General features: G+C 41.5%; 1 protein-coding gene across 17 annotated transcripts in view; it reads left to right on the forward strand.

Annotated features, from left to right (window-relative positions):
* Positions 1 to 27,664, forward strand: part of PHEX (phosphate regulating endopeptidase X-linked) — a 242,618-nt gene that overhangs the window by 183,923 nt on the left and 31,031 nt on the right. For 16 of the 17 annotated variants that reach the window (XM_085006096.1, XM_085006095.1, XM_085006098.1 and 13 more), the window contains one exon: positions 4,727 to 4,785. In XM_085006096.1, the coding sequence (XP_084862222.1) occupies positions 4,727 to 4,785 (59 nt within the window). Of the gene's footprint in view, positions 1 to 4,726; positions 5,031 to 5,337; positions 5,513 to 27,664 lie in introns of those variants that run through there. The other variant, XR_014834519.1, reaches the window with a different exon arrangement.

Here is a 27,664-nt window from a genome sequence, read left to right on the forward strand (position 1 = left end):
AAGTTCAAACTCTTGTTTTTACAACTTGTGGAAGTCTCACCAGTATTTTTGTGAATTTTCAGGGTCTTCTCAGGAACTCTTCTATGTTGGTGATGCTGTCAAGTTAATTCTTTAATTTCAAAATGTCATTATTCATTTGGATGGGTAGCAAGGCCTGGGTTGCTAATTGAAAAACAGCTAAATGTGTCATTTTTAACATCATCCTAAAATACTGATGGGGTGTAAGATTTTATGACCTTGACTATACCTAATATTTATGCTTTGGAAAAGTGCTAGCTGACTTTGTGGGATTAAGAAAACTGTGTGATTTGTATCATTTTTTTTTTCTCTGTCAATGAAAACAAATATCTCTTTAACAAGGAAGTTAGATTGGTTAACGTGTCTGGAAAAGTTCTCCAGGAATGAAAATCAGTGCAGTGCTAGTAATTCCTCAGACTTTGTGTCTATTTCACGGAAAGCAAGTGTTAAGAAACGTAAGGTTATCTTTGCATGATAAAGTGATATGATGGTCAATTTTTTGGGTCTTTTTAGGGCTATGCCTGTGGCATATTGATGTTCCCAGGCTAGGGGTCCTGTGCCACAGCACAGCAATGTGGGATCCAAGCTGTGGCTGTGACCTACAGCACAACAATGTGGGATCCAAGCTGTGGCTGTGACCTACACCACAGCTCATGGCAACGCCGGATCCTTAACCCACTGAGCAAGGCCAGGGATTGAACCCGCATCCTCATGGTTACTAGTTGGGCTCATTACCACTGAGCCATTACAGGAGCTCCTGGTCATTTTTAAAAAAGAAATTTTGGGCTACTCCTTTTCAGGCAAGTGGAGAATTTTGGCTTCATGATACATATTGGCTTTAATTGACATCTTTTAGGTCTGAAAATTCATGAGTTAATGGAGGGCGATTCTGGACTAGCTCCACTATACTAGTTTATTTTGAACAGCACATCATGATCGTATTTCCACAAAGTCCTGAAATAACATTTTGCTTCTCTGTGGGTATAGGAGATAAACACCCTTTATCTTTCATTCTCATGGAATCCATTTTAGCTGCACTAATGTGCATTAAGAACTTTCTAACGCAATGGGAAATGTCAGCAAGAATGAACTTAATTGGGTGGTCATCCCTGAAGGTACATATTTAGGGGTTGGTTTTCAGAATTGTCACTTCATCAGCTTGCTTAAAAATAGAGGATTTACTTCACTGCTCAGCTTGAGTCAAAAGTAATTTCTTTCCCTTAGGATCCTCTTTTTTTGACAGAAGTGATTTTAAGCCAGCTTCCCTATTAACTCACTCTCATTCTACTGTGACCAAACATGTCTGCATTTTTTTCTCTATTTTTTGAAAAATAGGTAAAAATATACTGAATGTCTATACAAATTATGGTCCTGCTCAGAATTTTTGTTTGCAAAAGCATTATCTACAGCATGGAATGGGATGGATATAATCTACAGGATATGAGAAAGCAATAAATACTCTAGTTTTTCCATTCCATATTCCCTAGACTATCTTTAAGAGTCTTTAGATAAAATGTAAAACTGTAGTCTGATGTATATGTTTTATATGTTCCAAAGAAACCAAGGTCCCAGTGTCTTTTCCTTTAGATTATTGCATTTCATTATCATACTCCTGTATCCCATTGTCCACTATAATTTCATCTCCATATATTTTTGGATTTGAAATTTATATGAGACCTGTTCCTACCTTGTCTGCTAAATCCTTCTCCAAACACAGACTGCAGAAACGCCCTAAAGACATACTAAAAGTGGGGAAAAAAGGACATACTAAAAGGAATTTAAAGCACTTGAATGACACTCTTTGTTTATTCAAGTAGATGCATACATAGCAATAAATTCATTTAAATATATTTAATGATATTTTTTGATCAGCATGTACCACTTGGGCAATAGTCTTAGACCATAAGGAACTTAAAATTCTGCTGGGAGTTAAGTTGTGCAAACTCATATGCCTTCAGGACCCAATCAGTTAACAAACGATGACCTAAACAGTTGTAAATGATAGGGAGTGGTGGAGACCATGGAGAACTGGTGATTTCACACTTCATTTAAAGGAATTCCAGGAGTTACCTGGTGGCACAGTGGATTAAGGATCTAGAGTCACTGCTGTGGCTTGGGTCACTGCTATGGCGTGGATTTGATTCCTAGTCTGGGAATTTCCACATGCTGCAGGCTTGGGCAAAAAAAAACGAAAGGAATTCATATTTGGTACTTTTAAAAGCCAATGTGTTGAGCAAACAAAACATTTTTTCTGGGAAAATTCAATCCATTGGGTAGGACTTTGGACAGCCAGCTTTTCAGTGTTTCAGTTATCTATTATTGTATAATGACCCACTCCCAAATTTAGAGGATTAAAGCAAAAATAATTATTCATATTTCTGTCTCATAGCTCTGGTGGTCACTAGGCTCAGCTGGGTGGTGCTCGCCCCTGGTCTTCCACGTAGTTACAGTCAGATGGTGGTTGGGGCAGGAGTCATAAGGGAGGCTTCCTCTCATAGTCTAGTGGTCGATGCTGGCTGTTGACTGGAATGCCTGCCATGGCCTGTCCATGTGTACTGGGCTTCTTTGTGGCATACTGTTTGAGCAAGAAACTTGGAAGAGCAAGTTTCCTAAAAAGAAGGGGGGCAGTGTTCATGTATGCACCAGGGGAAGTTGCATCACCTTTAATTACTTAGCATTGGAAGTCATGTGGTATTTCTACTGCATTTGATGCTTTACAGGTGAGTCACTAAGGCTAGTCCATAATCAAGAGGAGAGGAATTTAGAATCCACTTCTTAATGGGAGGAGTGTAAAAAAAAATTGCAAACACATATGAAAACCAGCACAGGCAGCCTTATATTCGAGAATAGTAAAGCTAAATGAGCTCAGATATAATCATGGAGATATACAGAATATTTAACGGCTGCCTGGGTGTGGGTACTGACCCATGAGAAGAAATCATAGCATCCACAACTGGTAGGCCCTTTTAAAGCAGCTACTTAATATCAGTTCTGGGTATAATCAGGGCTCCAAATGTGTCCTAAAGTCAGCAGGAGCTCTGGAAAGTGAGGAAAGGTGAGATCATGCATCTCATATGTTTTAGGAATTCCTTCTTTTTTTTTTTTTGGCCATACCTGTGGCAAGCAGAAGTTCCCAGGCCAGGGACTGAACTTGTGCCACAGGTGTAACCAGAGCCACAGCAGTGACAATGCCAGATCCTTAACCTGCTGAGCCACCAGGAAACTCACTTTTTATCTTGCTTTTGAGGAATTCTTGCTGAAGCTTCAGACGCCCTATAAGGATCCATCTGGTTTTTTGATTTCCTTGTTTTGACTTCCTTTGTCCATCAGAAGTTAGAAACACTGTTTCCACATGGCTCTTATCCTAATGTTTTGAAAGTTTATCCTTTGCTAAGGAAGGGGAGTTGGGAAGGAGGGGAAGAGAAGAGACCAGCTCTAAGAATACACGTTACTTTTTGAACATACTGTGGTTCAGTCCAATGTCATTTAGAAGCAAGGTTGAGAGGCACCTTCTCCCCTCTTGACCCAAAGAGCAGACATACAAATGCTGGGTTCTTTGTGTTTTAGTTTTCTGTTGCTGCTGTAATGAATCGCCACCACCTCATTGGCAACTCACAACAACACAAAAGTACTACCTCACATTTCTATAGGTTAGAAATGTGGGATGGCTCAGTTGTTTTCTCAGCTCCAGGTTGCATAAGGGCAATCAAGATGTCAGCTAGCTGGGCTCTTAGCGGAAGCCTCTGGGAAGCATCCTCTTCCAGTCTCATTCAGGCGTTAGCAGCTCCACTTCCGTGTGGTTGTAGAACTGAGGTCCCTACTTCCTTGCTGGCTGTCGTTTTTGGCTCTTGATTATTATTATGTTTTGAATTTCATCAATAAAATTATATAGAAAATTTTCTCTCACTGTAGAAATACCTATATAACATCCTTGGTTTTGGCCCGTGAAATGCCTAAATGTTTATGATCTGTTTACAGAAAAAAATTTGCTGAGGCTGATCTAAGTGACCTCCTGTGTATTTAAAATGGACGGGCAACTCTTCATAGCTGGAAGGGGTTCCCAAGATCTCTTCATGCAACAATTTAGTTTTATAGCTGAAACTGAAGCCCAGGAAGATAGGCCATTTTTCCACCACAACCCAGCTAGTTAGTGATAGAGCCAGAATAAGCCATTAGATCTTTTGCTGCTTAAGTCAGTAAACTTTCTCCTTGAGCAGGCAAACCTCTGGCTAGCCTGGTTGTGCTTCATTTCTCTCTACGGAGACTTCTGTTTTGTCACCAGCCCCATACATTTAATGGACACTTCAGAGGTGATGCAGCATAGAAAGCTCAGCTGCCCCATGGATCTGTTGAACAGAGCCTGCCAAAGAGTAGTTTGTTACTGGGTCTCCATCTGTGGGGAGAGCCCTTTAGATTCAGGATTTTTCATTAAAGCTCTTTATAAGCCCTGCTGCTTTTTCCATGAAGTTAGTAACAGTGAATAACCAGGCATGTTAATAGATTCTCATTGAACCATGTTCAGTTTAGGATAAGACTTTGCTGAGCAAAGCAGTAGCCCTAAACTGAGGCGATAATTTCCCCGCGTGTCCCACTTCCCCATCATTCCCTGGTTATGTGCTAATAAATGCCACCACATTTTATGTGTTCTTGCTGCCCTCTTGCCTGGGTAATGATGATCACTTGATAGTGTTTCTTTCTCTCCCTACAGGTGGTTTACAAATCCAACCACAGTCAATGCCTTCTACAGTGCATCCACCAACCAGATCCGTGAGTACTGGCTCCTTGTCTCCCTGTTAATGTGACTCACAGTGGAAGGAATGTTGCCATGACTGTTATTTAAGAGTGTAGTATTCTTTTTTGTTTGTTTTTGTCTCTTTAGGGCCGGATCTACGGCATATGGAGGTTCCCAGGCTAGGGGTCAAATCGGAGTTGTAGCAGCTGGCTTACGCCACAGCCACAGCAATACCAGATCCAAGCCTTGTCTGCGACCTCCACCACAGCTCACAGCAACGGTGGATCCTTAACCCACTGAGTGAGGTCAGGGATTGAACTTGCATCCTCATGGATGCTAGATTCGTTTCTGCTGTGCCACGATGGGAATTCCAAGAGTATAGCATTCTTTATTTCCCACCCAAAGTGGCCAAGTATGTTGGTGAAGGAAGTTTGTTTCCCTACCCATATGCCCAATTTTCCTCATCCTCTTTACCTTATAATAAGTCTTTTTAAATAAGCTTTATAGGGAGATCCCTTTGTGGCTCAGTGGTCATGAACCCAGCTAGTGTCCATGAGGCTGCGGCTTTGATCCCTGGCCTCACTCAGTGGGTTAAGGATCCGGCGTTGCCATGAGCTGTGATGTAGGTCGCAGACTCAGCTCAGATCCCGTGTTGCTGTGGTTGTGGCATAGGCCAGCAGCTGTATCTCCAATTTGACCCCTAGCCTGGGGACTTCCATGTGCCGTGGTTGTGGCCCTAAAATAAAAGGGAAAAAAAAAAAAGCTTTATATAACCATTAAGTTTTTGTTTTTGTTTTTTTAAAAAAAAACAACAATAAATAGTCTACAATGATGTTGGCCATGCAAAGGAACAAGCTTCCACTTTTTTTTACGAATGGCCTTAATGATTTTTGCCTATACTCTTTTATTTTTTTCCAGAATCAATCAGGTAACTGGGCAGATTTTCAAAGTTGAAGGGACTGTAAGGAAAGCTTTGAAATGCTGTAATTGATCCTGGGGTGTAAAATCTTACATTTCTGGTATTTACATGAATTGGGTACATAATTATAAATACCATGATAAGTTTATAAATTATTAAAAATCAGATTGGCACAAATTAAAAATCAGGCAGCACCAGCTGTTGGCAACAGGGACACATACTGCTGCTAGTGGAAGTGTAAATTGGTTCGCTTACTTCGAGGAGCAGTTTGGCAACATGCAGAAAGGCCAAAGATGGGCACACATATCCGTGAATATCACGTGACCTCTTGCCACGTGCCCTAATGCTGTTAGTCAAAGTGTGGTCCTGTGACCAACAACAGCAACGTCCCAGGGGAACTTGTTAGAAATGCAATTTTTCAGGCCCTAAGCTTAGACCTGTGGTTCACAAACTCTGGGTGTGGGGCTCTGCAGTCTGTTTTATTAAGCCCTCGAGGTGACTCTAACACAGTTTGCATAGTGGTGCCTAGAGAAGTCTCGCATGAGGAGGTCCACGAGAGGATGCTCACAGCAGTGGTTTTGTGTGTGTGTGTGTGTGTGTGTGTGTGTGTGTGTGTATGGAATAGAGCAGCATTGAGCTCAACCATACATTTTACTTTTTTTCAAATGATTTTTATTTTTTTCCCTTATAGATGGTTTACAGTGTTTTTTTTCAGTTTTCTATTGTACAGCAAAGTGACCCAGTCACACATATACATATATACCTTCTTTTTCTCACATTATCCTCCATCATGCTCTATCATAAGAGACTGGATATAGTTCCCTGTGCTATACAGCAGGATCTCATTGCTTATCCATTCCAAGGACAATAGTTTATTAACCCTAGATTCCTAGTCCATCCCACTCCCTCCCCTTCCCCCTTGGCAACCACAAGTCTGTTCTCCAAGTCCATGAGTTTCTTCTCTGTGGAAGGGTTTATCTATGCCGTATATTAGATTCCATATATAAGTGATATCATGTGGTATTTGTCTTTCTCTTTCTGGCTTACTTCACTTAGTATGAGAACCTATAGTTCCATCCATGTTGCTTCAAATGGCATTATTTAGCAGTGTTGTTTATGAAGCAGCAAAAGGGGAATAACTTGGGTCTCCAAAGGAAAACGAATCATACATGTCATGTTCCCACAAGGGCATGCCACACAGCAGTGACTAGGGAGTGACCAGAGTGAGATGTATTAACATGGATGAATTCCACAAGTAATAGGTTGTATGGGGGGAAAAACTTGGGAAAATATATGGAGTTTGAGACCTTATAAATAGAGTTGAAAAGCATGCAGAGCAGTTCTCTGTATTGTCTACAGGGAGATCCATATGTGGCAAAAGTATGAAGATGGTCACAAGACTGACCGACACTGAGTGCAGGATGGCAGGACCTATTGTGGGAGGGTGGACTGCTTGGCTGAAGCCCTTGATGGTTTTTCATCCCCCTGCACCGCTTCTGGTCTCCACCACTCTCCCTGGAGTGGTGAGCACACCTCATCTCTCAGATTTAAGCATATCTCTGTGCTGTTTGTTGCGTGTGGGGGTTGGAATTTAGAAAGACTGGCCACTCTTGACCATCCCTGGATTGCCCCATCATGGCTGCCTCACTTGCCTCCCTGCTTCTGAGCTTACTCCCCTTCCATCTATTCCAAATAGAATATTGCAGCCATTTTGAGGTGTTTTACTATCATCTCATGTCCCTCCTTTGAGCAGAACCTGTTATCAGCATCCCATCTCACTCAGAGTAAAGGCCAAATTACTTAAAATGGTTCAGGGGCCTCTTATCATGCTGCCTTTATCTGCCCTCTGTTCCAGCCCTGCTGCCCTCTCTCCTGATCCTAGAGCACAAAACACTCTTGTACTTGGGATGCTCTTTGCCTTGGAGAACTTTTCCAAGTGACCCGCCTGCTTTGCACTCCCAGTTCCCTCAAATCTTGCCTTGAATGCCACCTTCTCAGTGAGGCTTCCTGTCTGCTCACCCTCTGTGTTTGCCCTCATTCTGATAGGTTTCCCTGGCCATACAGGACAGCCCACTTCCAGCAAGCACATCTCCTTAGAGTCGTCCTCGTGTGGCCACTTTTGGGAATGGCAGTCTCTGGAGGGCTTTGGTGTGGGAGGGTAAGTGGTGAAGAGAACAATCAGCTGCTGGTGTATTATTATTTTTTTTATTTTTATTTTCCCACTGTACAGCAAGGGGGTCAGGTTATCCTTACATGTATACATTGCAATTACAGTTTTTCCCCCACTCTTTCTTCTGTTGCAACATGAGTATCTAGACATAGTTCTCAATGCTATTCAGCAGGATCTCCTTATAAATCTATTCTAGGTTGTGTCTGATAAGCCCAAGCTCCCGATCCCTCCCACTCCCTCCCCCTCCCATCAGGCAACCACAAGTCTCTTCTCCAAGTCCATGATTTTCTTTTCTGAGGAGATGTTCATTTGTGCTGGATATTAGATTCCAGTTATAAGTGATATCATATGGTATTTGCCTTTGTCTTTCTGGCTCATTTCACTCAGGATGCGATTCTCTAGTTCCATCCATGTTGCTGCAAATGGCATGATGTCATCCTTTTTTATGGCTGAGTAGTATTCCATTGTGTATATATACCACTTCTTCCAAATCCAATCATCTGTCGATGGACATTTAGGTTGTTTCCATGTCCTGGCTATTGTGAATAGTGCTGCAATGAACATGCGGGTGCATGTGTCTCTTTTAAGTAGAGCTTTGTCCGGATAGATGCCCAAGAGTGGGATTGCAGGGTCATATGGAAGTTCTATGTATAGATTTCTAAGGTATCTCCAAACTGTTCTCCATAGTGGCTGTACCAGCTTACATTCCCATGCTGGTGTAGTATTATTGTGAAAATACCTTTGCTTTCTCCTTTATTGAGATATAATTGACAAAAATTTTATGTATTTAAAATGTACAGCATGATGGGGTTTTCTGTAGCTCTCAGTTGAGAACTAAGCTCCATGTGTTACATGGGAACATATGATATTTTAGATATTTTATAACTACTCTTTATAATAAGTTACATGTATAAATGTGAATTATAATAGCATTTGGAATAAATTTTTTGGTTATACATTTTTAAAATTATTTTAAAAGAAAATGTCATTATATACATGCAAAGGAATATATATAACATGCTAGAACTCATAAAGGTAAAAAGTATTTAGCAAACGTATGATAAAATAAATATATGTTTATGAACCCACCACCCATTCAAGAACTGGAACATTCCTGATGCCATTGCATCTGTCTGTGCTCCTCCCCATCCCTTTCTTCTTCCTCATCATAGTAGTACCCACTAGTCTCACTTTTTTGTTTGTCATTTTCTTATTTTTTTAAAAGAAAATAAATTTTAAACCACATGTACATCCCTAAGCAATATATTCTTTTTGCTCAATTTTAGCATGATAAGAATGGCATTATATCACATGCAGCCTTAAGCAACTTTGCTTTTCATTCAACATATTTTTAAGATTCATCCAGGTAGCATGTGGCATTAGGTTTTTCCATTTTCACTGCTGTGTAGTATTCCATTGTATGACTGTGCCCCAGATTACTTATCTGTTCTACAGACCTATGTTTCCCCCTTTTCCCAGGTTTTTGCTGTTATGAACAATGTTGCTTTGAATATCCTGCACATATCTCCAGAAACAAGTGTTTGGGGTATATACTACGAGTGGAGTTACTGGCTTATACGGTATACAAATACTCAACTTGCCAGATAACACCAGATGTTTTCCAGAGTGAGTGTTCCAAAGTACAGTGTTCTCGTCAAGTCACTTTCATCCCTTCTTGTCATTGGTAGACGTAACTGTCATCAATCTAGTGAATGTAATCAATCAGTTCTTGTGCAAGAAAAGGCATTGAGAGAGATTCTTCACCATTGTCTCCACCTTCACTTAAAAGTGTCAGTGAATGCTTACTGCCCTCTGGGGAATTTAAGTATACCTGGTGATACTTCTGCCTCCAGGATTCACCCCAGCTCAGCCTTTTTCTTATGTGGGAAGAGCTGATCTTATTGGAGTTTACTGAACAAGCAGCCATTACAGAGTAACCTAGTGGTTTCTTGAAAGCTCATGAGCAGAGGGGCTTTAGAATGAACAATTTGAAGCAGTATTTTAATTAAGAGATTCAAGCTGTTTCTTTTTTCCTAATGACCAGCACTGGCTCTTATTGTAAATTACTTTCCCAGGCAAGATGACAAGGAATCCTTTGGGTGACTTTTTTTTCTCTCTCTCTCTCTCTTTCTGATTTTCTGGACTATGGATTAAGACAGGTGGAGTTCCTTCTTTTACATTTCCCCATTGGATTTCCTGGGACTCCCCACAACCCACAACTGCCTTCTTTTTGCTTCACTGAAAAAGTGAAAAATTGAGGTGATTTTCTAAAATGAACATCTTTATTGATTAGGGGCTGATTCTGACAGCATGTGGCCATCTGTTTAATTGAGTTTCACATCTCAGATGTAACTATACTTAGTAACGTGATTTATGAGAATTTCATTCAGTTCCCATTATCATTTTCTGATGGATGCCATTTAAGTCAGCTTCTGCATGCAATAGAACCTTGAGTAGAAAATAGAAAAACCTTTTTTGTTTTTTACAAATCCATGTCTGTATGTGATATCCTATGATCTGGGGCCATCTTTCCATATTAGATTTTTATAGGGTGGTTAAAGCTTATTTTCCTGCCCTTGACAAGCTGGGTGGCAGTGTCTTCAGGCACAGAGTATGTTATGAAATAATAATGGTTTAAGTCTGTGGGATGGGGAGTTACCCTCAGGAGCTGTTGCAGAATTTGATTGTATTTGAACTGATAAGGTGGTTAAACAGGAAAACAAGGAGCTAGGGTTATCAGTGCCTAAGCTTGAGTTCCCCTAAGTCTGTGATAAATGCAAATCTGGTCTTCCTGCTTTTAGTAGGGAAACAGTGAGGATCTTGATGGCAGACCTGGAGGGCCACTGATGGAGTTGCATGACCTTGGTCAAGGTGTTTCTCCTTCCTGACCCCTCTTGTCCTTATCTGCCACATGCTGAGGTTACCTAGTCTGCAGAGTTTTTGGTAGGATTTAACAAGATCAATTTGAAAAGTGCCAGCATACTGCCAAGGTCAGGGTTTTGTATGTGGAAAACTGGCATGCCAGTAATGCCTGGGAGAGCCAGGCTATCACAGGCTTTACAGCATAATAGGAAAATTGGGTGGGGGGCATTTTGAACTTTTACTCTTAAAAGGTTTTATACATTAAAACAATGTTTTTGTACATTAAAAATTACAACTAACTTGGAAAAAGTATTTGGCGGTTGGTTGATGTTCCTCTTACCCAGAAATTCCACTCTTGATAAATGGGTCCTCTGCCCATCAAGAGACAGGTACACGGATGTTCATAGCAGCTTTCCTCATAAGGGTAAAACTCCGGAAAGAACCTGATTTCCATCTGCAGAAGAGTAGACAAGTGAATTGTGGTATATTCATACAATTGGATATTGCACAGCAATGAAAAAGAACAAACTGCCGCATGCTACAGTATGTCAAAATGCCACTGACTTCAGGCTCAGTGAACACTGCATGGTTCAGTTGTATAAAGTTTAGGAATAGGCAAACAAATCTGTGACCTTAAGTGATAGAAGTGAAAATAGTGCTTTATTTCAGGGTAGTGACTGAGATGCGGGCACAGGAAACATTTTCTTGATCTGAGAGGTGGTTGCACAGGTGGCACATGTGTAGAAACTCATTGTGTTCTACCATTAAACTGTTTCCCTTTGTCTAGGTAGTACCTCAACATAAACAGTAACAGCCCCATTCCCCCTTTAACATGTTTAGAACAGCAGGTAGCCTGCATAGACATCTGGACTTATGACAGGTTACCTTGGGCCAAGCCACCAGAGGTGTAGACCAGGGATCAGCAAACATTTTCTGTAAAGGGCCAGACAGCATATACCTTGGGCTTTGTGAGCCAAATGATCTCTGTTGCAAATTCTCAACTTTGCCATTGCAGCCGCAGACCATTCATAAGCAAATGGGCGTGGCCATGCTCCAGGAATACTGTCTCCATGGCTGTAGTGCCAACCCCTGGTGTAGAGCACTGTGAGGGGATGGGATCCAGGAAGCCTTGTAGTGGGTTCTGACCCGGCTTCCAAAGTACTTTGGATCTAACCGGGTGGTGGTACGAGAAGCGGGAGGGTGGGCAGCTCACAGTTGGTTCTTATTTCCACTACTGTGGACTGGTCTTCAGAATAAAATTCATTTCGTATATTCACTATCAATGTGTGTCTGCATAGTGCTTCATTTCAATATTAGTTTTTTATCTTCATAGGTCTCAAATCATATTAAGGAGTTATTTTAAGCAAATAAAACCTTGGCTTGAAAACAAGCAAGGCCTGAGGGCTAAAACCAATGATTTTATTATCTTCACTCTTATATACAAAGGATTTAGTTACCTCAGTTTAATCACAGATATTGTGCTAAAGAAAATAAGCCTTTGTCCAGAGGCTGGGCTTAGGCTGGCATCAAACTCTAAAATTAATCCTGAAATCAAACATAGATTTGTTTTGCTGTTAAGAAAATAACTGTGTTTCAGACTGGGACAATTTCTCATACTTTGCTGACCCTGCCTAAAACCATTAAGTAGAAGCCAAGTTAGCAAACACTCACTTGCGGCCCCTACTGGACTTTAATGAAATTAAATCCCTGAATCCACGTGACACTCTGGGGAGCATTTGAAAATGATCTTGCATAGTTTTGGAGCTAGAAGGTAGGAAACTTTAAGTGACACCTAATCCAGATTTCTCACTATCTAGAGGAGATCCTGACACTCAGAGCAGCAATTCTTTGTCATTTTTTCTACTTACTTAATATTTATAGAGCCCCCATGATTCTCCCTTCTTGGTGTTCACACCCCTGTGAGGTCCCCTCCAACACGGGGTAAGGCTGATCTCTGTAACTAAAAGGATACTGTCGAAATGGCAGCGTATGAATTCTGAGGCTATGTCATAAAAGACTGTCGCTTCTGCCTTGCTGACGTGGATTGATCACTTTGGGGGAAGCCAGCAGCCGTGTCATGAGGACACTCAGGGGGCTGGCAGAGAGGGCCATGTGTGCGCCTGCCATCTTGGAGGTGTAGCCTCTAGTCCAGCCAAGCCTTCAGATGCTTGCTGCCCAGGCTGCTGTCTCGACAGCCACCTCATAAGAGACCCTGGGACAGCCCACCCAAATAAGCTGTTTCTGAATTCCTGGCCTGGAGAAACTGTGAGTAAGTAAATTGTTATTGTTTGGAGCTACTCTGTTTTTGGATACTTTGTCATATAGCAAGAAAGGAATAATAGAGACATTATAAGTTATTAGTGGCCAGGGGAGGACTCAAAATCAAAGTCACTAATAACTTGCACTAATAAAGGCTACTTAACATCTTTAAGCCTCAGTTTAATTATCTATAAAATGGAGATAATAGTCATGACCATCCTATAGAGGTGTCGTGAAGATTAAAGGGGAAAATGAATGTAAAATGCTTGGAAGAGAGACTGGTTTGTAGTAGTTAGGCAGTAAATCTTAGGGGATAAGGGTCCTCACTTTTGAGGAGTTGGGAGACTGACTTGTTACCAGTCATTTATCAGACATCCTGGCGAGTGTGTGGCTGAAGGGTCTGCAGTGCATCCTGGGAGCCACAGAGCAAAGGCCATTATCTGGAGGAGTCAAGATTGGCTTCACAGTGGAAATGGCATTCGAGTGGGCTTTGAAAGGAAAAAATTCTGTAGGCAAAGAAGGTAGGTTGGAACAGGCAGAAGAAATCCTGGCTGTTGCAAAGACACCACATGGCAGAGCGTGGCACAGGCACAGATGGTGAGATGTCACAATTGCTGGGGCACAGACTGCATGTGGTGCCACAGGACAGAGGCATGATGGGAGACACTATAGAAGAAGTCGATGAGGGCCTCGTAAACCACATTGAGGAACAGGACCTAGGGAACTAGTATAGTTTTCTTTAGGAGGCAAGAAACTTATGTTGTGGTTCTTTGGTCTTAGTCTTAAAGATCATGGCTTGGAGCAGGGAGCGATTGAGGCCACTTAGGCCAGCTAAGAGTTTGGCAAATGATTCAAGGGAAATATGGAGAAGGTCTAAACTTAGGCAGTGGCAGTGGTGAGAAGAGATAGGATACATTAAATCCCAAAAGATTGTTAACAGTGTAGTGATAATACAGGTAGTTTTCCAGCTTTTCCACTGATGCTTTGAAGGACTCCCATGAACTGGAGATAATTGTTCTGTGCAGCCACTCTTCACTGAGAACCATGAATGTGTCATGCATTGCGCTGGATCCTTTAACATATATTATCTCTAATCTTCACAGTGGGTCTCTGCGCTTGGCATTGTGGCCCATCTTATAAAAGAGGAAACTGAAGCTCAGGGAGGCCAAGTAACGTGCCAAAAAGCACACAGCTAGTAAATTGCAGGGCTGGAGTATAATCCAGGTTCTGTAGTTACGCATTCTTAATTTTCACCCTACACTGTTCCATGCTGAATCAGAACTGTAAGAATTACATGAAATGATACATGTGGACACACTTCGAAGAGGATAGAAGCATGATGTAATTGTATGTTAGAATAATCATTATTATATTCTGCCCTCCCCCATGTTGGGTGGGGATTGTTTCTGTTGGGTATGGAAAAGAGATATTACAGGAGGTGTGAGGGTCAGAGGTCAGGCAGCCCCCAGGTTGCATGGATTTCATGTCCCGAAGGCCCGTGGCATCACACATCTGTTGATTGTCGCCATCTGTAAGAGTGCTGCTCTCTGCAAGCCCTTTGGCTATGCCCATGATTTCCTTCCAGCCTTGGATTCAGGTAGAGGGTGGGAGAGTTATTTGAGAGGTTTCCTAACCTATGTTAAAAAGAATATTTTGTTGTACTGTCCCAAAATGTTTTACTTCACAAAGTTTACTGTGACATTTTACAGTTTTTGTTGCGTTGAAGTTAAATCACGAGCAAACTTGAAATAGTGTGCCAGATTGCCCAATGAGGCACCTAGCAAGGCTGTGGGACACCTGCTGCAACTATTTGAAGATGTTCTTGCCCTGGTCTAGTCGAGGACTCTGGAGGTCCTGACACAGGCCCCTGTCTCTGAGGCCTGACCAAGGAGGTGGCCGAGAATGACAGTCTGGGTAGTGCCACCAGAGCACAAAGGTGTTTTCACCTGGGGAGCCTGCCATCTTGTGGTATTCCCATAACTGGTGAGTCCCAGGACTTATGCCCAGAGGTGCATATCTACCACCTGCCGTGAAGTTCTGAAAACCCACTCGTGGAGCAGGACAGTGGCTGTTTGCAGGCAGAGGGCCGGGCAGGTTTGCGCCAGGCCTGGGAATAGAAAGCACCGGATGATTTTCAGGATCAGTCTGCTGAAAGAGGTGTGGTGTGAGGGGGCCGTGCACTGGGAGTGGCCTGGATGTGGGCCGGGGTGAGGGGAGCCTGAGGAAGCTGGAAAAGAGCCATGGTGATGGGAGTCACTCAGGGGCCCATTGCACTAATTGGTCTCGATGGTCACGATCTCACTTGTCCTCCCTTGAAAAAAAATCAACTGTCTTTGACCCTTATTACAAAAGTAGATCATATTTATTGTGGAAAATCGAGAAAATTTTAGATAAGCTAAAAAACGTTTAAAGATAATCATTTAAAAATGGCTCCTGTTAATAATTTTTTTTGACTATCTCTCAAACTTACGTTTACCATATTGAAAATGAAATTAAATATGAACTCATCCAGTAATACCGTTGTTCCCCACTGAGAGTTGTACCATGAATAATTTTTCCATTTATTACATATTCTTCTAAGTCATCGCACATAGTATTCCACTAAATAAAATCTCCTTAATTTCTTTAATTTCCTACCCATAAACTGTTCCACTATTGTAACAAAAACACCCCCCCCCCAAAAAACACCAAAAACCTCTGTGATAAGTTTTGTGGCTATCTGAGGCTCTTTTTTTTTTTTTTTTCTTTTTTCTTTTTAGGGCTGCACCTGTGACATATGGAAGTTGCTGGGCTAAGGGTCCAGTCGGAGCTACTGGCCTACACCATAGCTACAGCAATGCTGGGTCTTTAACCTCCTGATCAAGGCTAGGGATCAAACCCTCATCATCAAATATACTATGTTGGATTCTTAGCCCCACTGAGCCACAATGGGAACTCCTGAGTCTATTTCCTTACTGTAAATTCCTAGATGTGGAGGAATTGCAGAGTCAAATGGTATGCTCAGTTTAAGAGGTTTTAAAATACCTATTATGCTACTTCTCTTGAGGAAAATGGTACCAGTTTATATTTTCATTAACATTAGATTAGGTGATTTTCTTTTGCTGAGTTAGGCATCCTAAAGATACCATTGGAAGAGCTGCATAAAGAGACTCTGTTTTGTGAATCTAACTGATAAGGGGAAAATGTTTTTTTTTTTTTTTTTTAGGGCTACACCCATGGCATATGGAGGTTCCCAGGTTAGGGATCTATTTGGAGCTACAGCTGCTAGCCTCTGTCACAGCCATAGCAATGCAGGATCTGAGATGCATCTTCGACCAACACCGCAGCTCACGGCAATCCTGGATCTTTAACCCACTGAGTGAGGCCAGGGATTGAACCTGCAACCTCACGGTTACTAGTTGGATTCGTTTTTGCTGCACCACAATGGGAACTCCCCTCTGAGGGGAAAATGTTAGTCAGGTTTTCAATTAGTGACATCACACAAGTATTTGTTGAGCTTCTCCTGTCCTCTGTGTTCTCTGACCTCTAGTGTCACTTTGGAACACCCAGGACAGTAGTCGAGCATATGAAAGGACCCCTGTGGGAATGTGAGTAGATTATGATATACTGAGCTGCCGAGTGGGGGGAAATTTGTGTTTTCTCTGCCAGATGTTGAGCTATAGCAGCAACTCCCTAACTGTGGCCCCTGGATCAGCAGCAGAAGCAGCACTTGTGAGAAGTTGGCATTACCTGGTCCCATCTCTGACCTCCCAAATCAGAAACTCTGGGGGTGGGCCTAGCAACTTATGTTTTAAGAAGATTTCAACCATCCAACCTCTGCTAGATGCTGAATTTTGAGAACTGCAAAAAATACAGCAAATGCAGAGGAGGTCCAGCTCTGTTGGGCGAAGGTCAGGAGGCTAGCTTGTCCTGGTTTGCCTTGGACTTCCCCAGCTATAGCACCAAAAGCTCCACATCTCAGGAAGCCCCTTCAGGCCTGGGCAAACAGGGATGGTTGGTCATCCTGGTAAAGAAGAGAAGGTTCTCTGTGTTGCAGCCCAGGACATAATTATGGCAGGAAAATGGTAGAAAGGCCAGAAGAGATGGTTTCAAGATGGAGGGTGGGTTTTAGAAGCTGCTTTCTGCTTGTCAGTTCTAGGCTGATAGATATGGTGGCAGGAGGTTACCTGCAGGAAGCCAGCAGATGGCTAAGGCATCTCGCTGAATCCCTTGACACGAGTCACAGCTGTTAGAACTTGATATTTTCTGGAAAGGGGAGGGTTGGCATTCACCAAACTACTGCAAGATGCCAAATTGAAAAAAAAAAAAGCCACTATTAATCTTAGCAGTGATGACAATGAAATCCCTTTACAGCAAAAAACATAACCAAGAGCGCTTTGTAATTGCAGCAATTTCCATGTCCCAACTGATGGCCCCCTTGATTTTAGAAGAATGGTATCTGGCTTATCTGATTATAAGAACTAATCCTCAGTAAGATGTAACCATCATTCTCTCTTAAAGTGAGCATTCATCCTGGATTTTCCAAAGCAGTTGCAATTAAAACTATTTTTGTCCTTTTGTACAGTCATAATTTATAAGCCATGTAAAGTTTCAGTTTTGAAAGAATAGTCTGCAAAATTATAATAAAAATATCTAATCGTATGTTACAAGTACGGTGTTGAGGAGCAGTAAAGACAAGAGAATGAGACAAGAGGGCTGATATAGATACATCAGTTAAGTTACATATAAGCAGTTCCTTGTCTTTCCAAGATTTCTGAACTTGTTTGCATATTAGCATCACCTGGGGAGCTTTTAAACACACTGATGCTTGGGGCTCCATCCCAGACATTGTGATGTTGAAAGGTCTGGAGCAGGGGTTCGGGCATGGTATATGTTTTATTTATTTTTTATTTTTTTGTCTTTTTGTCTTTTAGGGCTGCACCCACGGTATATGGAGGTTCCCAGGCTAAGGGACAATTTAGAGCTGGAGTCGCTGGCCTGTGCCACAGCAACAGCAATGTGGGATCTGAGCTGCGTCTGTGACCTATGCCACAGCTCACGGCAAAAGCCAGATCCTTAACCCACTGAGCAAGGCCAGGGATCGAACCTGTGTCCTCATGGATGCTAGTTGGGTTCATTAACCGCTGAGCCACGATGGGAATTCCCATCATGGTATATATTTTTAAAGCTCCTCAAGGGATTCTGATATACAGTTGGGATTAAGGATCTCTAATCTATAGCACTGTAAATCAACTATACTTTAATTTTTAAAAAAAGTTTTTTAAAAAAGAATCTTTATCCTGACTTAAGCCAGTGGATTTCAACTAGGATGCACCAAAATAACCTGGAGGCCTGCTGTAGCCTCTGGTCCACTGATCTCACAAATCTTTTACCCATTAGCATACATGTGTGTATAAATAACTCCTTTCCCCAGACACGCCTATTCAACTCCTCCCGTTTATCCAGTATTTCTTTTTTTTTTTCTTTTTTGTCTTTTTAGGGCGGCACCTGAGGCATATGGAGGTTCCCAGGCTAGGGGTCTAATCAGAGCTATAGCCACTGGCCTATGCCAGGGCCGTAGCAACTTGGGATCCAAGTCGCGTCTGCGACCTACACCCCAGCTCACGGCAGCACCAGATCCTTAATCCACTGAGTGAGTCCAGGGATCGAACCCACAACCTCATGGTTCCTAGTCACATTCATTTCCGCTGCACCACGATGGGAACTCCCTATCCACGATTTCTTTACCGAGTTAAAAGATACTCCATTTAAAAATACACTTTATAGAGCTTTGGTATGAGTTCATCTTCCTTTCTATATTTTGCAAAATAGAATCTTTTTTTCCCCTCACTGGATTGTAGGTTCTTTGAGGACATTTATACGTTCACGCTATTACATTTAGAATGGATAAGCCCTGAGGTCCTACTGTATAGCATAGGGAACTATATTCCATCTCTTGAGATAGAACATGATGGAAGACAGTATGAGAAAAAGAATGTATATATATGACTGGGTCACTGTGCTGTACAGTAGAAATTGATATAACACTGTAAATCAACTATAATAAAAACAAAATTTTAAAAAAGCTCACCTGAATGGCTTAGAACATCATGGGTGCTCAGTAAGTGTTAGTGGTTACTGGTTATCTATGGAAGTTGCACCATCATTACCAAACTATTCCCAGTAGTTTTCATAATGATATTTAAATATATTAATCTCTCCAAAATTAGGGTCATAAAATATGTTCACTCAGTCAACCACCGAACTTGGAGCTATTGCACAGAACAAGTGAAATAATCAAAAGTGTGAGCAGAAGTGACTACAAGTGAATCTCACTAAGAAGTATGATGTTGCTAAGACAACACATCACCAGTAAGCTGTGAAATGTACGTTGAGACTTGGATTAGTTCAGTAATATAAACATACACTTAAGGCTCTTGAAAATAACTGTCACCACATGTACTAGAATAAAGTCACATTAATACATCAAGAAATCCATGCTAAAGACCAAACATCCTATTATTTGACAAAGCTGATGGTATAATACAATGTGTCAATATAGCCAACCCCTCAATAAAATTATCACACTCATAGTGAAAGAAAACAGACACAGATACACACTCAATGGAAAACCCAAGCATGTCTCTGCAGAAAATATGGTAACAGATTTAGTTAAGCAGTTGAGTGTGCACTTGGACTACAGATTCTCAATCCCATTGGTTTCTCCTTTAGAATTTCCCCTCTATCACTTTTGTTTTGGACCGAATTTCCTTTGTTACTTGCCCCTGAGTCTGCTGGACGGATCATAACAAATTCAATAATGCTAATTCCTTCAAAGGAGTCAAGGGAGAGGTTAAATTTAAGAATGAGCTGCTCCCCAATTTGTTTTTTCTATTTTGACTGCTTTGCAGCATTTAGAGTTCCCAGGCCAGGGATCAGATCCAAGCCACAGTTGCAACCTATGCCATAGCTGCAGCAGTGCTCGATCCTTTAACCCATTCTGCCAGGCCAGAGGTCAAACCTTCATCCTGGCACTGCAGAGATTCCACTGATCCTATTGTGCCACAGCAGGAACTCCAGGCTGCTCCCAAATTTAGATGGAATTTGAGTTGCCTGGAATGGTACAGTTGACCCTCCTTATCCACAGGCCCTGTGTCCAAGGGTTTAACCAACTAAGGATTGAAATCCACCCTCAGATATGGTAGGTATTAGTAAATTTTCAAAAGTTTGATATAGAGAAAGGGAAGAAGCAGGTGCTCTGTGTTTTGAAGACAGATACGGAAAGTTGGAGGCTTCCCATTTTAAAAAATCTGACCAAATATGGAAACAACAGGAAATGATGTCTGTGCCAGCCTCACTATAAGTGTCTTAAAATAATCACCATTTGTGAGTGTCCAAAAAATAAATAAATAAATAAATAAAACCCTAAAAAAACCCCAAAACTTACAAATAATAAAACTCTGGAAGGTAATACTTTCAAAATACTTGCTACGTAATTACTTTCCTGAACCATATGCTGATGGATGTGGAACTTAATGTGGCAATTACGCGAAAGCATACAAAGAATGTAGGGAAAGAGTTTATTCATTATTGTTACGACCAAAGGACTCTGATCTAAATCAGTATTGTCTGATTTTCTCTATGTAGCATATGCATACATAACCATACAAAGGGAAAATATCCTGCTTTTATCCCTTGTTTGTAGGGAGGGCTAAGAGGACATAGGGCTGATGGAACTTGTATGGAGCTGGGTGGGGCTTTTCATCTTGTTAATATCTGCATTCTATTTTTTTTTTTTTTTTTAGGGTTGCACGTACAGCATATGGAAGTTCCCAGGCTGGGGGTCAAATTGGAGCTGCAGCTGTTGGCCTACACCACAGCCACAGCAACATGGGATTCAAGCTGCGTCTGCAACCTACACCACAGCTCACAGCAATGCCAGATCCTTAACTCACTAAGTGAGCCCAGGAATTGAACCCGCATCCTCATGGATACTAGTCAGGTTTGTAACCTGGTAAGCCACGATGGGAACTCCAATATCTGCATTCTGATTGAGAGTTTATTGGAAAAAAAAGGTGCCAACCTCAAAACTACACTAGTTCGGCCATGAATATAAGGGAATGGTACCAACAGAGTCCTTAATCTAAAAGGAAAATGAAAACAGAACTTCAATAATAGAATATATCCCATTCTGGTATTAAATGTGGAAACTTCAAGAAGTGGCACATAAAAGTATCATGTAATGTTTTAGACTTTGGCTAACACAAACTTATAATTATAGGTAGTGCTTAACCTCAGTTACTCTTTAGAGTTTCACAAAGTGCAGATTTTATTCACTCAACAAATGTTTATTGAAGACTTACCACGTCCCAGGCACTGTTCTAGCTGTGGAGGTATTGCAGTGAAAGAACAGTCTAAAGAAAAGTCGTTTTGTTATGGAGTTTGCATTTCAGTTGGGGAAAGACAGATAATATTTCATAAAGAATAAGTAAAATATGGAGTATCACAGATGGTGTCATGATAAGATATAAAGCAAGAAAGGGGTGTAGGATAATACTTGTCTTTTTTAAAAAGCACTAGCGAAGGGCTGGAGTTCTGGCTGTGATGCGTCAGGTTAAGGATCTGGCATTGCTGCATCCATGGTATAGGTCGCAGCTGTGGCTGGGATTTGATCCCTGGCCTGGGAACTTCCATGTACTGCAGGTGCAGGGTCGGATGAGGGGTGGAGTGGGTATAGCATTAAGGAAGGCCTTAAAGAGAAGATGACATTTGAGTAAATATCTGAAAGTAGCTGTGCTGATAGTAGTGCGAAGTTCTGGGTTGGGGGGGGGCTGTGGGGAAGAAAGGAAAAGTATTAATTTTTCTCATGTCTCTATCTCTCCATACAGTTTGAATTTGCTGTCCCTGAGAATATGTTTTTTTTTTTTTTTCTTAGGTCTCGGCTGTGGGAGAATGGGCTAATTTTTTTTTCTCTACGTTTGTCTATGCTAAAAAACCTAATTAATGCAATTTTACACTAGTAACACGGATACTGGAACCCTGACTCATTGAGGCATTTAACTTTGCCCAGAAAGATGTAACTACAACTAGGATATAACTTTATGACTTTAAAGGCCAAATAGTTGAACCCGACTCATTGAATGTGATCAGTTGTTTGGCAGTTGCGTCCTAAACAAAAGCACTTTCTGCCTTTTATAGTCACCATTTTGCTATGACTCCAGCCAGGTTAGTCAATATTCATTGATAGCATTATGAGAAAGCCCAATAAAAATGAAAGGCTAACCCAAGTAGAAAGCCTAAAGCAGGCCTTGTGATTTTCTTACATGCAGATTTGAAAAAGAGAATTTTTTATTAACAAATAATGAGGTTTTTACAACATATGGAAACCATATTTTCTTTTGTCAGAATTTTAGTATTTGGAATTATTTAACCACAGTCTGCATCTTTGCTTGAAATAGTGAAATTTGCTGGCATTGACAAATATAAGTGCAAAATACTACTATGCAAGCTTAGTTAACTGTAAAGTGTTTCTGGATAACCTTTAGAAGAATTTTCTCTAAAACACACACATGCTTGGAGTTCCTGTCATGATGCAGTGGAAACAAATCTGACTAGGAACCATGAGGTTGGGGGTTCGATCCCTGGCCTCGCTCAGTGGGTTAAGGATCCGGTGTTGCTGTGAGTTGTGGTGTAGGTCACAGATGTGGCTCAGATCTGGCGCTGCTACGGCTGTGGTGTAGGCTGACAGCAACAGCTCTGATTAGACCCCTAGCCTGGGAACCTCCACCCCATATGCCGCGGGTGCAGCCCTCAAAAGACAAAAGACAAAAAAAAAAAAAAATAAATGGGATCCTGCTGTGTAGCACTGGGAACTCTGTCTAGTCACTTATGATGGAACAGGTAATGTGAGGAAAGAGAATGTATACATGTAGGTGTAACTGGGTCACCATGCTGTACAGTAGGAAAAAAAATACATACATAAAAGATAAAAATAAAACACACACATGCTAGTTTCTAAAAGAATTCATTTAATTACACAAGTTGATTACCTTGATTAATCAAAATTTTAAACATTACATTTATGTCCAAAGCCCCCTTAACCACCCACCACACCAAATCCCAGTTATCTCCAGGAGATAAGTAACCCTAAGGGTTACTTGGGATTTAATTGGGATTTGGTCACTTGATCGCTTGGGTATGTGTTTTACAGACCTTTTCTGTGAATTTTCATATGTATACTCAAACTGATAGGATAGTTACTTTAAATCTATAAATGTTATTTCCTTATGTATATTTATGCCTTGCTTTCTTCCAACAGCATATCTTAGAGAGTTTCCCATACTAGAATGTGGAGACCTACCTCTTTCTTTTCATTTGCCACATAGCAGTCGTTAATATGGTTATACCATCGTTAAGTCATACCCCTCCTGTTGGACATCTAGATTGTTGCACACATTTCTCACTTATAGCAATGCAGCAATAATATGTAGTCACGACTCCACAGTGCACATGAGCCAGTGGTTGGGCAGTGGTTCTGGAAGTGTGGTTCTCAGACCATCAGCATCAGCATCACGGGGGAATTTGTTAGCGATGCAAATTCTTAGCCACTGCTCTGGACCTACTGACGCCGAAACTCTGAGGGTGCGGCCCAGCAATCTGTATTTCAGTAAGGCCTCTAAGTGGTTCTGATGCATGACAAAATTTGAGAACCACTTCCAGGAATATATATGTGTACATATAAACATACATGCATATGTGTACATTTTTACTCAGTTCTGCTATAACGCAACATATATGTTCCTTAATATCACTGCACTGTGCAAAACTGCCATAATAAGCCATAAGACTTATAGGAAAAATAGCGTTAAGGACACAATTAACAGCAACTTTGACATGGGGAAACAAAAGTTTGGAGCCTGATAAAAATGATAGCACGGTTTTATACATGTTAGTTGGGTAAATACATAAATGCTACAGTATGGGGTTCCCATTGTGGCATAGCAGAAATGAGTCTGACTAGGAACCATGAGGTTGCAGGTACAGTCCCTGGCCTCACTCAGTGAGTTAAGGATCCGGCATTGCCATGAGCTGTGGTGTAGGTTGCAGATGTGGCTCAGATCTGGCGTAGCTCCACTTCAACCCCTAGCCTGGGAACCTCCATGTGCTGTGAATGCGGCCCTGAAAAAAAAAAAATGCTACAGTAAATGTGGCACTGTCTTGGAAAGACCTGAAGTTTGCTTGAGGAAGTTGGTGTTGGAGGGCTTGCAGCTTGCGAGTTTCTTTGTAGTGGTGGAAGGAGGTTTATCTGAAATTGGTAAGAGAGTTGTAACACCAGACATGGGTGGGTATGGCTTCTAACACATGCAGGGGACAGAGGTAGCTGGTCCATGCTGGAATGTATGCTTTTCGTGTGCTCCTATGTGGCTCAGTTTACTTGGGTGCAGTTTTCTTCTTTCATCTGGCATTTCTTGTGGACAAAGTTGCACATAAGCAAATGTGGAGTTGTGTCCCAGTCTTTTCACTAATCTATCAATCGTTAATATACGTGTCATAGCAGGACTGACTCTCTATACCTATACATACATTTACACATAAAGTACACATGAAAAGACTCATACACGACAGGAGCTGTTTTACACTTAAATTTTTTTTTTTTTTTTGCTTAATAGCTTAGAGCCTTTTCCATATCAGCGTGTAGTTAATCTTTAAAATGGCATTTAAAGTATTAAGAGATGACTAAATTGCTTTCCAAAATGCTCGCGACAATGTACACTCCCACCAATGTGCTTCCTACACTTGTTACTCAAGTTATTAGCTATTCAAGTTATTAATATTACCTATTATCCAAGTTATTAATTTTTGCCAGTCCAATAGTTAATTTCTCTTTTCTCCCTCCCCTTCCCTCTCTCCTATCTCTCATATTCATATATATATATATATCTGCGTGTATGTATGTATATATGTGTACGTATGTATACACACACAAATATAATGAGAGGAAAAAGGAGCTTGAAACATGTAAAACTGGTGGTGAGGCAGTGCTGAAATGGGGAGAAGAGGAAATAAAATGGATATGCAAGAAAAGATAAGAAAAGCCTCTTAAAAGGGGTGAGGAAAAGCAAAAGAATTCCATTCCCATTTATTTCATCATTTTCCCCTTCTACATTTGCTAAATAGAACTCGCTCACTTTCTGAGATAAGCTGTTGAGTTGGCCCTGTTGGGATCTGATCTATCACTCTCACCAGTTGACGTCTCCAAAAATGCAGCTTAAACTGTTAATCCGTTCACTTCAGCAAACCGGTCCTAAGGGCATCAGAATCTTCCATTGATCAGTGTTGGCTTCCCTGGCCCTGACAAGCTGTGAAGATACAGCTGATCTGGGAGGGTATGTGTGTGTGATGCCTGCAGCCTGTGAGTCTGGGGGCTCTAACATTAGCAGCGGCAGAAAGGAGGCCCATGCAGGTGTCAGATGTTTGCCTGCAAAGGGGTTGGCAATGAACATAAAATGCCTCCAGCTGGGCACATTACCAAGCAGGAAAGCCATAATGATTTAATAACTAAATCACATCAGTCTATGATCATTGTTCTTATTAGGAAATATCATTGCTTTTTGATGATATGTTAGTCAGAATTTATATATAAATACTGTGATTTACATATATATGTGATATACATTTGCATATATATCCAAGTCAGAATGACATACTAAAAGTAATCACCAAATAGAGGCTGGAATATTGATGTAAAGATGCCAAAGATATTTAAGAAAATGTGGAAATTATGAAGATTAATCTGACATTGCCCCTTCTGAGTTGGATGCATTTTCCTTTATGTGAAAGCGGCAGAAGAGAGAGGGCTACTAGCTGGATCCATCTCTGTTTTGCAGTTAGGTTTTTGCACCTTGAAATCTTAAACTCTAATGTTAGGAAACTGTAAAGAATATATACGAATTACATAGAATTAACATTTCAGTTCTAAATTAAGGACGTGCTTAGAATTCCTGCTGTGGCTCAGTGGGTTAAGAATCCAGCTATAGCATCTCAGGTCACTGTGGAGTGCAGGTTCGATCCCAGCCCTGAGAAGTGGGATAAAGGATCTCGCATTGCTGTAGCTGTGGCTTGGGTTCAGTCCCTGGCCCAGCAACTTCCATTTGCCATGGGTGGGACCATAAAAAAAAAGAAAGAAGGAGTTCCTGTCGTGGCGCAGTGGTTAACGAATCCGACTAGGAACCATGAGGTTGCGGGTTCGGTCCCTGCCCTTGCTCAGTGGGTTAACGATCTGGCATTGCCGTGAGCTGTGCTGTAGGTTGCAGACGAGGATCGGATCTCGAGTTGCTGTGGCTCTGGCGTAGGCTAGTGGCTGCAGCTCCGATTCAACCCCTAGCCTGGGAACCTCCATATGCCGAGGGAGCTGCCCAAGAAATGGCAAAAAAAAAAAAAAAAAAAAAAAAAAAAGAAAAAGAAAAGAAGAAGAAAGAACTTGCTTTTCTGCCCTCACTTCTCATAATGTCCTGTCACAAAGGGGAGGTAGACAAGATTGTTGACAGGGGGAGTGGGGACTCATAAAAGAGTCTCCCAGAGCCTTGAGCAGTGGCTCTGTAGCAGGCAAAGATGTTGGAGAAGGTGTATCTTTCTCTGATTTTTTGATGACTATCCTTTGCATTCCAAGTTGTGATGACTTTTAAGGGCAGCTCCTGGGACAACTTCAGGGTATAGAATTTGGCGGTGAGTTGCATTGGCAGAGCTAAGCACAGGGATTTCTCCCACTCATCTGCACCCAGGGCCAGCTACATCATTTGCCATGCCCATAGAAAATGAAAATATGGGGGCCTCCTATTTAGAAAGCAGGAAAAAGTGTTGTAAAGGGGCTAAAATATAAAGCTTTGTCCTGCCTTCCATGGCCTCTCTTTCTCTAGACTTGTCAAAGTATTTTTTATTCGCTGTTTAGTACTATTGTAAGTTGTAAGCAAAATTAAAAATTTAAATCAGCCTAATTTTACCATTCATCTTTATATTGTGCAATGCCAAAATACAGATATAAAAACTTTTAACTTATATACGGAATCACCGAAACTGTAGTTTGTATTTTCTAGCTTGTACATGCCTGTGTTTTGTTTTGTTTTGTTTTGGTCTTTTTGCCATTTCTTGGGCCGCTCCCACAGCATATGGAGGTTCCCAGGCTAGGGGTCGAATCAGAGCTGTAGCCACCAGCCTATACCAGAGCCACAGCAATGCCAGATCCGAGCTGCGTCTGTGACCTACACCACAGCTCACGGCAACGCCGGATCATTAACCCACTTAGCAAGGGCAGGGATTGAACACGCAACCTCATGGTTCCTAGTCGGATTCGTTAACCACTGTGCCACGACGGGAACTCCTGTGTATTTTCTTCTTAACAGAACAGTGGAAACACTGCATAAAACTCACTCAGCAATTTTTATTTCATTTCGTTTTTTTTTTTTCTTTTTTGGATGTACCTGTGGCATATGGACATTCCTGGGCCAGGGGTAGAATCTGAGCCACAGCTGTGAGTTACGCCAGAGCTACCACCTATGCCACAGCTGCAGCAATGCCAGATCCTTAACCCACTGCAACAGGCCGGGGATCAACTGGCGCCTCCACCAAGACAAGCAGGATCATTAACCCACTGTACCACAGCAGGAACTCCTATTTCATTTCTTAATACAGGTACATTCTATAAACACTCTCTACCTTGACTTACTGA

Source organism: Sus scrofa, chromosome X (assembly GCF_054392235.1).
Source record: "Sus scrofa isolate SSC_HxYL_T2T_F1_AM1 chromosome X, Sscrofa_HxYL_maternal_Yorkshire_Landrace_v2.0, whole genome shotgun sequence".
NCBI classification, from domain to species: domain Eukaryota; kingdom Metazoa; phylum Chordata; class Mammalia; order Artiodactyla; family Suidae; genus Sus; species Sus scrofa.